At 52.5% G+C, this 14176-nt stretch overlaps 1 protein-coding gene across 1 annotated transcript in view; it reads left to right on the top strand.

Annotated features, from left to right (window-relative positions):
- The window catches only part of PHF12 (PHD finger protein 12), a 40022-nt gene extending 26592 nt beyond the window's left edge, over positions 1–13430 (top strand). The window contains exons 6-15 of the mRNA XM_045773161.2: positions 459–591; positions 2438–2602; positions 5485–5643; positions 6254–7049; positions 8290–8415; positions 8992–9135; positions 10158–10256; positions 11002–11084; positions 11658–11796; positions 12159–13430. Of these exons, the coding sequence (XP_045629117.1) occupies positions 459–591; positions 2438–2602; positions 5485–5643; positions 6254–7049; positions 8290–8415; positions 8992–9135; positions 10158–10256; positions 11002–11084; positions 11658–11796; positions 12159–12493 (2179 nt within the window). The 3' untranslated portion in view covers positions 12494–13430. The remainder of the gene's footprint in view (positions 1–458; positions 592–2437; positions 2603–5484; positions 5644–6253; positions 7050–8289; positions 8416–8991; positions 9136–10157; positions 10257–11001; positions 11085–11657; positions 11797–12158) is intronic.
- The last annotated feature ends 746 nt before the right edge of the window (positions 13431–14176 follow it).

Genomic DNA, 14176 nt, shown 5'->3' with positions numbered 1-14176 from the left:
TTCTGCGTGTCATTTTTGCTGAGTGCTTCATGCAGAAGAGAAGTCTTGTCTTGCTGTAGTGTAAGACTCTAGAAACATGGCTAGAGATTTTTTTTTTTTTTTTTAATGAGGTAGTTACTTTCTTTTAAGGAGTAGAAAGATCAGAGCAGAGTTGGCTGTCTTCCCCTTGTGGGTACTGAGCATTGATCATTCCTGCTCTGACAGCCACTTTAGCTGTACTCCAAATAAACATTCACTTCCCCACAAGACACATTCCTCTTAGAAGAGAGAATAATGGAGAGCCTGGTGGGAGCCCCCAACTTCATCCATCTTCCTCATCGTGAGTGTAACTGATCACTGAGGGAGGAGGCTCTGGGAGAACGTGGTGAGGATTAAGGAGGAGAGGCTGTTCCACGGTGCAGAGTTGGTTTGAATTTTCCCATCTTGCCACAGAAATGGCCCACAACTCTTTCTTGCAGGAGCTGCCGCGTGGCCCCTCTCATCCAGTGTGACTATTGCCCCCTCTTGTTCCACATGGACTGCCTCGAGCCACCGCTCACTGCCATGCCCCTGGGCAGATGGATGTGTCCGAATCACATAGAACATGTGGTGGTAAGCGCAGCGTCGCCCCTTCAGTTCTCTCTGGGCACAGCTGGGGCGTGGACGGATTCAGTAGAAGCGTAGTAGGGTCAGCTTTGTACCAGACACTGGATTCTGCAGACCATCCTACTCAAGTCCGATTATTTTGACATGCCTCAGCTGTGCGTTTCGCCTTTTCCCACAATGCCTTGTGTTAGCTGTACAGGCAGACTTGGATGTTTATGCATAATTTCTTCCACAGTGAATTAAGCAGCTGATGTTACAGCTCTAAAAGGGGAGTATGTTAGATGCAGCTTATGGAATAAATGCTCTCATGGTAGTTGCTTCTGTATTTTCCTGCCTCTTATTTTTAGAGGAAACAAACTAAGAAACTAAGAGGTTTATTCTCATATCTCAGGAATTATCCCAGGCAGTCAACTCCCAGGAACTCGGGAGAGTTGAAGAATTGGCATGGATAACAGTGTTCAGTCAGCCATTTTTGAACACGGATGTGACCTTGGCACCCCATGAGGGTCTTTCCTGTCTCTGTAGTTTTTGACACCCACCTTGTCATGGTACATAATAGGGATTCAGTAAGGAAGTTGTTGAATGAATGAATGGCCTGAGGATCCTTTTATCTCCTCTCCTGGGAGTCTTGGGTGCATTTTCCAGATGCTTCCTGCGGCTCAAACAGAACTGTAGTTTGCTATCTCCGAAAGAGGCTTAAGCTTAGTCCCTTTCCTGCTAGGCACTAAGAACAATCATTTACAAGGTTGAATGGGTGAGGGCTTCAGAAGAGCAGCTCCCTCAGAAGAGCAGCCTTTCCAGATTAAAAAGAGATTATCGCTTAAGACATTGTCTGTCAGATGGTAATAACCATGGAATGTCTTTTGACCCTCAGCATGACAGTGTGCTGCTCACGTTGCACTGAGGGACCTCGGTTATAGACTTACACACATGGGCAAATCGGTTGCTTTGGTCTCTTCACTCAGCTAGCACTGCTTAGAAGGGCTTGAGAAGGAAGCTTCTCTCTGAGGCGCAGTTATGAGTGTTTCATTTTGCCTCCTGCTGAACCAGAAAAAACAACCACGAGCGGTATGCCCAAATACGAATCTTAAAGAGCAGCTTTCCAACAGATGACAAATTAATTAGGTAATTTTTTTATTAGCCACTTAGGGGTTTTTCTTACTTGACTAATTAGGAAGCTGCGGCGCAGATCTTTTCTTTTGAATTAAAGCACAGTGGACCAGACATAGGAGTGGGAAAGCGGCACAGGGTTTCTGTGCCTTCTGTATGCCGCTGCATAAAATTCGTTCTTCCCTCCCTTTGGCCTCTGAGGGCAGTCCAGGTTTTGCACCCCGTCTGGAGCGGGACTGTGAGGTACAGGTGGACTCGCTCGTGTTCCCTGGGGTGTTGGAAGAGGAATAGGGCGGGCGCACGGCATTCTGGCGCTGATCCCTGCTGTCTGCCAGGCTCCTGTATAGGAAACCGTCCTGTTTCATGTGGGAGAGAGTGCCTTCTAGAAAGGGAGTCTGGGTCTTGAGGGCCAAGGCCTGCATCTCCGCTCAAACCTGTGCTCTGCTGGGGTGCACTGGCAAAAGGTGGTGTGAGCTGTCAGAGGCTGAATTTGAAGGGCATTTCTTGGCTAATTTCCTATTCCCTGTCCCCCTCAAGCATCTCTAGCAAATAGAACATACCAGTTTTCCCTTGCTAGACCAGGCAGGGCTGAGGGAGAATGTCTTATCCATGTCCCCTGGTCCTCTGACGGGATTGTTGACATACCAGCTCCTGCCAGAAGGAGCGCATTTGGCCAAGGGCTTCTATTTTCCGAACCTAGAGAATAGAGGTCGTTGTAAGAGTGCATCTGCTTTGTCCCTAGCTGAACCAGAAGAATATGACGCTGAGCAATCGGTGCCAGGTGTTCGACCGTTTCCAGGACACCATTTCCCAGCATGTGGTCAAAGTGGACTTCCTGAACCGAATCCATAAGAAGCACCCTCCTAACCGCCGTGTGCTCCAGTCAGTCAAAAGAAGAAGCTTGAAGGTGAGTCCCAGCCTGGTGCAGGCAGGATGGGGGGCTCTGATTGTTTTCATGGGATAGACAGAGGATCCTGGGCCCGAATGTGTAGACAGAGAGACTGAAGCCCTGACGTTTGTCTGTGCTGTCTCAACAAGTGGTGAATGTGCCTGTACGTTTTCATACTTGAGGATGGAGGTCAGGATAATGAAGGCCAAACCCCAGACCCTAGAAGTCTCCTGAGGACCGGTGCTCTTTAGCCCCTTCCGCCAAACAGATGTGCTCTGCTGTCGCTGCCCCTCACCGGGCACTCATGCCGTCTGTTCCTGGGAGACAGCCCCCTTTCCCAGAGCTGCCTGGTGGGCTGAAGGTGACAGTGATGAAGCAGAGGACCATATGGAAAGTGAGGAGCTATCCCGGCTGAGGAGAGTGGCTAAAGGAGAGTTAAATCTGTTTTTCCAGGCTGCTGGTAACACATCGTAAATACTCCAGATTATGGCCTTGGCTGGAATAATACCTAACTCTCGTATGCACTTGACAGTTGCTAAATTGTGTCCACAGAGATAGACAGAAAAAATCCCTTTGTTGAAAAGCATTTGGGGGTGTTGAAGCTGTTTTCATAAACCAGTCGGTTCCCTTATTCATTTAATCTGGAAAGCCCAACACTGTATACCCACACATATGCTTGATTTTTCTCTTGTGAAAGTAATCCCACAGGCAGCGCTCCGTGCCAGTGGAGGCCAGCAGTTCCCAAATATGGCCACTTGGTGGCAGCCTCACTTTAACTCACTCACACCACTCCCATCGCTTCCAATGGAAGTGAGCACCAGCAAGATGCTAACTGTTGGAAATTGTGTAACAATCTCTTAACCATGTAAATATTTATACTTCAGTGCAAACACCAGTTTCCAAAATTAAATCAAGGTGTTTTCAGTTGGGAGTATTGTAGAGGTGGCATGCCTCATATCTTAGTGAAACAGCTTTAAAAGTCATCTAAACTGTAGATTTGGAAGAGAGCCTGGCGGCTGAAACGAACAGGCCAAGAAGCCTTGATAAAATCCTGTCGTTTTACAATACTCCCTCCCTCCCTTACTTCCTCTCTTTCTTTCTTTCTTTCTTAGAAGAGCAGGGGCGGGAGGTAGGGAGGGGAGGAGGGGCTGGAGAAAGGGACAGAGAGAATCTTACGCAGGCTCCGTGCCCAGCACAGAGCCCAGCACTGGGCTCCATCTCACCACCCTGAGATCACGACCTGAGCTGAAAGCAGGAGTTAGACACTTAACCGACTGAGCCACCCAGGCCCCCCTCCCCCTTTTTAAAGATTGCCCTGTTCTTGAGGAAAATCCAAGGGCATGAATTTCCAAAAAGCATTTTGTACTTAGACAGTTTGAGAGTAGATTGAGGACGGCGGTGGCACAGGGCAGTGGCGGAGAAGTGCTCGGCTCCGTCCTGGAAGGTCTTCATCATTGAGAGAGAGCAGTGCAGCAAAATCACCTCAGGAACTTTGTGTTTTTGTTGGGGATTCTTCATCCTGCTACCCCTTCGCTCTTTGCTAGGGGACAACCCTAGATTTGCCTACCATTCCATTCCTCCCCCTCCCATTCCTGGGTGGCCTCGGACAAGCCCATGGCACCTGCCATCCCTGTTAATGGTGCTGACTGTCATTCCATCTGCCTTGCCTTTCTCCTCATACGCATATACATAGCTGCCTGCCCGTCCCACAGACACTTCAGTCTCCGCTTGCCCAGATCAAAAGGCTTCTGCCTCCAAATCTGCTCTTCCTCTTGCTTTTTTCTGTTTCAGTAAATGACCACCATCTCCACCCAGCCCCTCAAACCAGAATTCTGGAAACCATTTTCAGTTCTTCTCCCCTTACCCTCCATAAGGACTCGGTCACCAAATCTGTCCTCTAAATGTTTTCCAAATCCACCAAGTGCCTCCACATCTCTGTGCCTTATATGCTGCTTCCCTCCTCTCAGTTCCCCTTTGTCTGCCTGGAAGTTCTCAACTTCCAAGACTCAGCTCAAATACTGCCTTCCTCTAAAATCTTCCCTAATCCCAAATTCCTGTGCCCCCACCCCAGACAGAAATGAACACTCTTCCTCTATGTTTTTTATCGCTCCTTAGCCATGCCTCTATCCTAGGACCCGTTACACTGTGTTGTAATGTTTCTGTGTTTATCTCCCCAACTAGACTGTGCGCTCCTTGAGGGCAGAGCTTAAGTTTTATTCATCTCTGGATCTCTAGGACTTGGGACAGTACCCAGACTCGGGAGGTGCTCAATAAATATTGGTCGAATGTATGAATGACTCTTTGCTCGTGTGGCTCTTTCATTCTTACATCGTATGATGCAGAATGTGTCTTCTGTCTCCGTACAACAAAGAGGTCTTCAGCTGTTTCATTAGTCATGAATGAACGGATGAAGAAAACTGACCTTGATTGAGTGCTTGTCACAGGCCAGGCCTCATGCTGAGCATTTCCACTGTGAGTGTGGCCTCCTTTAACTTTGTACCTCTCAGATCCTGCTCGCTCACCTCCCAGCGTTGATGCTGAGCCGCAGGAGCCGAGAGTGCTACTGTGAAGCTGTGTCCAGAGCCAGTCTCACACATCTCAGGCCAAAGCAGTGGTTTCTGGCCTCTACGGGCCTTAGACCTGGATGAAGAAGCAGAGGGTAGGAGGGCAGGCAGGGCACGTGCCTGCTGTTTCCAGTTCTGTGCCTTCTCAGGCTAGTGCGTGTGTGTCTGAGGCACAGAGCAGTTGCCGCCCGCTGAGCCTCCGTGCCCTGGTGGACCCCAGAGTGCGTGATGGTCCCGTGGGCATCGGCACCACAAGCAGAAAAATGCGGCCAGGGCAGAATCTACTGGACGTGTTGGCACTATCTCCCTCTCCTTCCTCCTGTCTATCCTAAACAGGTTCCTGATGCTATCAAATCTCAGTACCAGTTCCCACCCCCTCTCATTGCACCCGCGGCCATTCGGGACGGGGAGCTGATCTGCAACGGGATCCCTGAGGAATCGCAGACGCACCTTTTGAACTCTGAGCACTTAGCCACCCAGGCAGAGCAGCAAGAGGTGAGTGAAGGCAGGGCCGGGACTCCAAAGCCAGTCTTCCTTCCAGCTCACCACAGCTGATACCGCGAGTAGCCTCAGTGCCAGTCCCATCCCCGTCTTCCGCAACCCCACCCACCCCTGCCCTCATCCCCCAGGAGTTGAATATTCCAGAGAGAACTCCTGGCCGATATTCTGAGGCAAGTAAAAGAAGTACAGAGTCAACCAGTCTGCTTCTCTCCATTGGTCCCCAATGTGTGCTGTGAGACAGGCACATCCGTCTCGTAGGAAGAGCTTATAGACCCGTAGAGAGGTTAGACGGTAGTGCTGAACACACAGCAGTTGCTTAGGGTCCTGGCTGAATAGTGGTTCGCAAGGTGGGCCTTAGGGGCAGAGTCCGAACGGGAACCCCAAGCTCTGCTGACCAGGGTGTTGCCTGCTGAGTATACAGCAAGTCTCGCTGGGGACTGGAAGTGGAATCCTGTCAGAAGTCAAGCACACCTTTCCTGGGCGTTTGCGATGGGACCTCGGAAGCAGTGCTTACCAGCTATGCTGTAGCCCCGGCCACGGGCAGGAAGGACCAGCGCCTCCCAGGCCTCTCACGCTCCTCTCCTCTCCTCTCCTTCCGTTGCAGTGGCTCTGTAGTGTTGTTGCGCTCCAGTGCAGCATATTGAAACATTTATCTGCTAAGCAGATGCCTTCGCGTTGGGACTCTGAACAGACAGAGAAGGCTGATATTAAGCCTGTTATTGTGACTGACAGCTCAATCACCACCTCCCTGCAAACAGCTGACAAGGCACCTACACCTTCCCACTGCCCCTTGTCCTGCCCCTCAGGGATTAGCACCCAGAATTCCCTGAGCTGCTCTCCACCCCACCAGCCCCCAGCCCTAGAGGACATCAGCTGCAGTTCTTGCGCGGAAAAATCCAAGAAAGCCCCCTGCGGGACTGCCAACGGGCCAGTGAGCACAGAGGTGAAAGCCAATGGCCCACACCTCTACAGCAGCCCCACTGATTCCACGGACCCCCGGCGACTTCCAGGCGCCAACACCCCCTTACCAGGCCTCTCCCACCGGCAAGGCTGGCCCCGGCCCCTCACGCCACCAGCGGCCGGGGGGCTACAGAACCACACCGTCGGCATCATTGTGAAGACAGAGAATGCCACTGGCCCCAGCTCTTGCCCCCAGAGGAGTTTGGTTCCTGTCCCAAGCCTGCCCCCTTCCATTCCCAGCTCTTGTGCCAGCATCGAGAACACCAGCACTTTGCAAAGAAAGACTGTCCAATCACAGATAGGACCTCCGTTGACAGATTCAAGGCCACTGGGCTCACCCCCAAATGCCACCCGGGTGCTCACTCCCCCCCAAGCAGCAGGAGATGGTATCTTGGCCACAGGAGCCAACCAGCGATTCTGCTCACCAGCGCCATCATCAGGTGAGTACTGCTCAGCCTTGGGGTAACTGGGATCCAGTCCTTTCCTGCTCCTCCTGGCAGTTAAACTTCAAACAAACACTTAGCGTCCTGTGAATATTGCAGAGGACTTCGGCCTCTCCATTACTTGCCCTCCCCACATTTATGTGATAGAAGAGAAAACACACGTTGACTTGTCCCCATTTTATTGGTGGGATTGAGTGATTTCCTCTAGGTGACCTGCCGAGTCAGTGGCAGGACTGGAACTGCGGCTGGGTCTCCCGACTCCCCTTCCCACACCTGTCAGGCCTAGTCCTCTGCGTGTCTTTGTTCCGTCTCCTTAGACGAAGGCAGCATGCTCTGTGGAGCCCCTGTGGCCAGCCCGAGGTTCTAGGCGATGGCCTCCGTGTTTCAGGATCCCCACCAGAGACCAGATCACACCTGATAGATTCTCAGAGCCTGCTCATTTGAAGGAGCTTCCACGGCAGGGAAAGCAGGGATCGAAAGCAGCCCTGCCTTTCAGAACAGCTGTAGAGCAGCGTGCCCACAGGGGTTGGTCTGGTCCCAAAGCTCACCCTTGGGCCACATGCAGAAAGGCAGTCCCCTGTACCCATACTTGGCCTAGTGTGGACCTGCTCTCAGCTGTCCCCAGTCAGCACTCCGGACCTCGAGCTTGCTGACCCCAGCATCTGAACCAGGTTTCAGATGCTGCTGGAACCCCCTGTGGTCTGTCCCGTCTGAACAGAAGCTGGCCTCCTAGTCAGCTGGGAGTCTCGGTAACCAGGTGACTGTGACTTCTCTGCATGGGGGCCCCTGGTCCCAGGATGGCCCCTACTTTTAGGCTCTTTTCCTGTCTCTGTTTACCTCTTTATACCAAGCTCTTAATACCAGTTTTGCCCCCTGTGAGTCGGACTGCAGGAGGCAGGAATTCCAGGGGCAGGCCCCGCTTACTTGAATGCATAGACACAGCAGGGAGGTCGTTACGGCCCAGAGAACAAAGCTACCCCACCACGTTCCCCAGAGCAGTAGATTTCACTGTTTCTCGGCACTCTGGAGACTGCCGCGTGCCCGGGTGCATTGTCGTTCCATCTGCCCTTCCTCACCACACATTTTTAGCTCTAGGAGTTCCAGAGCCTATGGGGTGAGAATCAAGAAGGGAACATCACCTTGGGTCCGAAATCCAGACCTGTCTCGGCAGTGGGGGATTGGACCGGTGGGTTTCCCTCAGGCGACGTAAGTAACAGTCTTCCTGCTCCGTCCCCAGATGGCAAGGTCAGCCCCGGCACGTTATCCATAGGAAGCGCTTTAACCGTACCCTCTTTCCCAGCCAACTCTACTGCCATGGTGGACCTCACCAACTCGCTGCGAGCGTTTATGGATGTTAACGGAGGTGAGTGAGCGAGCCGCTGCTCTTCCGCCAGCTGCCGCGTGAAGGTCCTGTCCCCGCGCAGCATCCGAGCTCATTTCAGAAAGGAGCGGAAGGGATGCCTCATCTCCGAGGGCTGGGGAGGTGGGTTGAGAGAAAGCCCCTCCTGCCTCTGCCTTCTGCACATCATAATGGAAGGCGAAGGGAGAGCAGAGCCAGCTGAGCCTGTGAGAAGAGAGGACAATTGCCTGAGGCAGAGTAAAGGCAGGAGGGCCTCAGGTGTCGGACATGCAGCCCTTCCCCCGCACGCAGCCAAGTGGTTTCTCTTGCTCTGCCTTTCCAGGACCACTTGGCCTACAGTCAGGCTACGGCCTCCCAAGCGGCCACCGCACAGGCTGCGACGGGGCCCGTCTCACTGCAAATGGCTAGTGAGATGCCCAGCTCTGGATCCTTAGGCCCCTTTGTACTCTCTGCTGTTCGAGAACAGTCACCACTTAGCTAGACTTTAGAAATGCGCAACTATTTGCTCTGTGACCCTCACCTACTTCCACATTCCATATCCTCCTCAGCTGCCTTTTAATCTTTCTCTTTGGTTAATAGAAATCGAGATAAATATGCTGGACGAGAAGCTGATCAAGTTTCTGGCCTTGCAGAGAATACATCAGCTTTTCCCCTCCCGGGTCCAAGCTTCACCGGGCAGTGTCGGGGCACATCCGCTGGCTTCTGGAGGGCACCACACAGAAGGTGCGCACACGCCTGCCGCCGTGGCACACCGTCCGCTCTCCCCGTGTGTGAGCAGCTGTCAGGATCTCAGCCCTTTAACGGGCTTAGTAAAGCACCATGGTTTCTTTCCCCAGAAAGCAGGAACAAAAAGGCCACCACAGCTTTCACGTCAGACTCGGGGAAGTCTGCCATAACTTTCTTTCATGCTCGTGCACTTTGAGACACACAGAGCAGCTACGAGTGCCTTTGGGTATATGTGGTACGCTTTCTGCTGAACTGCTTTCAAATATTTGGGTTACAAAGGTTTCCCAAAAGGGAGTTTTTCAAGTTCAAGGTGAGAAGCAAAATAACAGTTGGGCTGGGGGGGGCGCCTGGCTGGCTCAGTTGGTAGACTCTTGATCTCAGGGTCATGAGGCTGAGCCCCGTGTTGTGTGCGGAGCCTACTTTAAAAAAGAAAAGAAAAAATAATAGTTGGGCTAGCCTCCTGGAAATTCTTCTCAAGAGTTTAACTGCTTAGGATATTCCTTTGAGCATTAACTCTTAATGAGCCTTACTGATTAAAATCGTGTGGTCCCCAGACCAGCGGTATCAGCAGGCTTGTGGGAAACACAGACCTCGGGTCCCACCTCTGACCTACAGTATCAGAATCTACATTGTAACACGGTCCCTAGTGGATTCCTACGCACACTGAAGTTTGAGAAGCACTGGTCTGTGCCTTCTGTTGTTTTGCGTGGCCTCACTGTGGTATCATCTGGTCTATCCCTGATGAGCCAGTCAGCAGCCCAGGAACTTAAAGTACTTTCATCCTTGAATTCTATGACCATCTTCAAAGATGGTCCCTCTTACCCCGTGTTGGAAATGCTGTGGGTGTGGGGAGAGCATCACCCTGAAGCAGCCCAGTGCCCAAGGTGAGTGCGGCAAGATGACTCACCTAGTGGGATGATTTTTCTCTAGGCCACGAGCCAGAGGTCTGGGTTCTGGTATATGTGTGGGGCTCAGGTTCTGAGTTTCCGAATGACCCTATCCCTGTGTTTATTTTGTAGTGCAAAGAAAGGAGGTCCAAGCCCGAGCTGTGTTCTACCCTCTCTTAGGGTTGGGAGGAGCTGTGAGCATGTGCTACCGAACCCTCTACATCGGGACAGGTGAGCCAGCTGGGAGAGGCACCAGATGTCTTCAGCCCCAAATACTAACGCCCTTACCCACAGAGGCCAGAAAGGGGTGAGGGAAACCCTCTCCAGGGCTGACTGGTTTAATCCAGCAGATATCCAGGCAAGAGGGACTAAGAAAGGAGATTATCAGCTGCTTGTCTTCCCTGGCTCGAGCCCTTTTGCTTTGGGCCCGGCATGACCTCAGGAGAGAGGAGAGGCAGCTCTGATCGCCGCTCAGTGAGCCATTTTAAGCACGCAGGAAATAGCTGAGCAGAGGCGCATACTTTGTCCCTGGAGGTCTTTGAAAAAGTGATGGGGCTCACACACCCCTCACCTTTATTTAGTCCTATATCTCATGCAGAGGGACAGTCAGCTCAGCCCACAGCCCAGAAATCTCCTTTCTTTCCAATGATGGGATTTATGAACCCTGCACCCCATGTTGTGCCCTCATAGAAATAGAAATAACCACCCCCCCCCCTTCAGGAGCTCACTCTTCCCATCTGGGCAGCAGCCACATGTTCTAAATGAGATCACCTGGCAGGGACAGCTGTTCTTTCGAAGGGGATTGGAAAAGAAATCAGTTTTTGTTCAAAAATACAAGGAAGGGGCCCTGAGCTAGCTTCCCCCTGAGGTCTTACCAGTACCCGCCCAGAAGCTAACTCCCTGCCCCCCACCTTCCCTGCATACACCTTACAGTCTGTTCTCTACCTGCCTTTGCCTCTACTCCTGCCACTTGCAGGAGCTGACATGGACGTGTGCCTTACAAACTATGGTCACTGTAACTACGTGTCCGGGAAACACGCCTGCATATTCTATGATGAGGTGAGGGCTGGGGATGGGGTGGGAGGGCGCTCTCCCCACCTGAGGCCTCTCCTAGGCACTGGGGTTTTTGTTCAGTGTCCTGGGTGAAGGGAAGAGGGGGCGGGGGGTTCTTCTCCTCTTTTTCCCTCCCTGTCATTCCTGGAGGAGAAGAGTCTTGGTGTGAAAGGGCATCTTACCATGGCTACCGCTCCCTAGGAGCGGGGCTGCCATTTCTCCTGAGGTTGCTCACAGGCTCAGCAGGGGGAGCCCACTGAAAGCAGGGCAGGGGAGCAGCATAGAAGGAAGCCAAGCCTCTGTGCCAGTGAACAGCACTTCAACAGGACCCAGTGCCGAGGAGGCAGAGAAAAGGAGCAGTGGGAGAGCGGGGTGGGGTTGGGGGGCACTGGGAAGGAAGGCTTCCCTGGGCAGGTGAGTCTTGAACCCTGTTCTAAAGAGACAGGGAAGTGGGGCTTGACTGGGGAAGCGAGGGCTCGCCAGGTAGAGCAGCACGGCCTTCTCCATGTGTCCTCTCTCCCCTTAGCCCCAGGCCCCACGCAGCAGACCACACATCTTATCTTCCCTCCTCCTCCTCAGAATACCAAACATTATGAGCTGTTAAACTACAGTGAGCATGGGACAACGGTGGACAATGTGCTGTATTCATGTGACTTCTCTGAGAAGACCCCGCCAACCCCCCCAAGCAGTATTGTTGCCAAAGTGCAGAGTGTCATCAGTAAGTCGGACCCCGTGGCCCCAGAGCCGGCCGTTTTGGACACGTCATGTTAAGATCCCCGTCAGGGTGGCTCCGGCTTGCTGCTGACGGCCGGCTCCCTTGCCTTCCCGGTCCCTTCCCTTCCCGGTCCCGTCGGCCAGGCTCTCCCTGTGGGCCAGGGAAAGCCACAGAGAAGCCAGCGCTGTGCGCACGCACGCGTCCTTGGGGACTTCAGACTCCCTTGGTCCTTTCCCGGTGTCCCTCAGCCCTAGTCACCCCGCAGTTAGAATGGGGAGGTGCAGGGGCCCAGTCGTGGCAAACAGCCCCGGCTGGGTTGGCCACTTCCCTGGTCCTCTCCCAGTGACCCCCCTCCTCCTTCCCAGGGCGCCGCCGGCACCAGAAACAGGATGAGGAGCCAAGTGAGGAGGCAGCCGTGATGAGCTCCCAGGCCCAGGGGCCGCCGCGGCGAGCCTGCAACTGCAAAGCCAGCAGCTCGAGCTTGATAGGGGGCAGCGGGGCCGGCTGGGAGGGCACGGCCTTGCTGCACCACGGCAGCTACATCAAGCTGGGGTGCCTGCAGTTCGTCTTCAGCATCACCGAGTTTGCGACCAGACAGCCCAAAGGCGACGCGAGCCTGCTGCAGGACGGGGTCTTGGCCGAGAAGCTGTCTCTCAAGCCCCACCAGGGCCCTGTGCTGCGCTCCAACTCCGTTCCCTAGGACGGGCGGCTACCCCGTCCCCCGCCTGTCCGCCCAGCCCAAGACTTCCTGCAATGCAAAAATGTACACACACCAAGCCCGGGTTTTTTCTATACTCCACCAGAAACCCTTCAACTACAATCTTTGCATGAAATGAAGAAAACCTTTTGACTGTTTTTTAAAAATCCTTTTTCTTTTCTCAAGTTCTAGGGGGCATTTGCACATATATTTGTACTCAACATTTCATGGGTAAGCGGCAGACCCGAGCTGAGGAACAGCGTGGGCAGGGAGGGGAAGGCCTATGGTCTGGACACTTCCTCCAACACGAAACCGTTCCCCACCCACCTCCTGCTCCCTCCCCCTCGCCCGCCGTTGTAAAATAATCAGAAACTTGTTCTATTTTGTGGCAGTGACAATAGTTTTATATTAAAAGAAAAAATACAGTTTTCATACAGCAAAATCTATACAATATCATTGTTTTATTTAATATAAAGATCGCTACCCACCCACTTCCGTGGCCCCCGCCCTCCGCGTTACTTTCCCTTTCTGCAGCGGTTGCACTACAGGTAGCTACTGTGTATTATGGACAAATGAGAAATGAATTCGTTTTCTGGCTGTCCATCTATTTTATTTCAAATAAGGAAAAGTGTATTTGGATTTTGTGTAAATACATCTAGTGATGACATTTTTTCAATGTTTTTAAAAACTGTACAGTACTACATGTGGTAGAGCGTTTTCTTCAAATTGTCTATTGTAGCAAAAACGTTTTTGTCGTAAACCTGTTTCGTCTCCTTTTTTTGTTCTCTTGCCACTTCTCTCCTGTTCCTCCCACCCCTGGCTCCCTCCTTCCCCCCTCCCACCCCAAGTAGTACCAATGTACATAGTAATTGTAATGTTTTAGACTTTACAGAAACTTTCCTGTATTCTGTATATAAAAAAACAAAAATACTTCAAATTATGTTTTCTGCCTGTCTGTCCTACCTGTCATCACCCTTAGAGGGGACCCTCCCCAAGACCCTGGTAGCAGTCTCTTTGAACTAGTCTCATTCCCAGACCCTCAATCCCCATGGGAAGGCAGGAGAGCAAAGGTCTGGGAGAAAAGTGAGCCCAAGGTGGGTGTGGGAAAGTGGAGGGCTAGGGGTGCATCTGAGGGGCGGGGGGCTGTTGCCTGGCTTCACGGGTGACTCAGGGGAATCATTTGACATGACCACATGCTGCAAGAATCCGGGAGTGTGCAGGCCCTCCTCCAGTTGACTCCAAAACCTATCTAATAAAACAGGAGCTGTCTTGAGACCCCTGCATTCTGGTCTAGAACCTTCAGCTTCAGGAGTTGGGGCTGCCTTTAGTTGCGGTTGCTATCACATTTGATTCATCAATTCCGGGAGAAGTCAACACCTGGCTGTATCCTTTCCCCGTCGGCCTGAGCTGGGCATGCGGCAGCTCGTTCAAGTATCACTTGAGCTCCTCCTCTGGGCATGGCCTTTGCCGCGAGTTCGGGCTTGGTCTAGGGAGCTTGCCGTGAGCAGTCAACTGGGCACATAACGGCTCCTGCCTCTTGGAGCTTAGAATCTGGTGTGGAGCAATTTGTCCATTCAGACATCTCCGGGAAGCCTCATGAGGAAAAAGATCCGGTCTCTAGACCAGTGGAGCCACAATTTACGTGACTAGCAATCCTGACTTGCCTACAATTGCAGCTCCTCGTCA

Source organism: Ursus americanus, chromosome 23, assembly GCF_024610735.1.
Source record: "Ursus americanus isolate L20-20 chromosome 23, mUrsAme1.1.p, whole genome shotgun sequence".
NCBI lineage: Eukaryota > Metazoa > Chordata > Mammalia > Carnivora > Ursidae > Ursus > Ursus americanus.
Note: the sequence above shows the minus strand (reverse complement) of the source record. Positions and strands in the feature narration are given on the sequence as shown.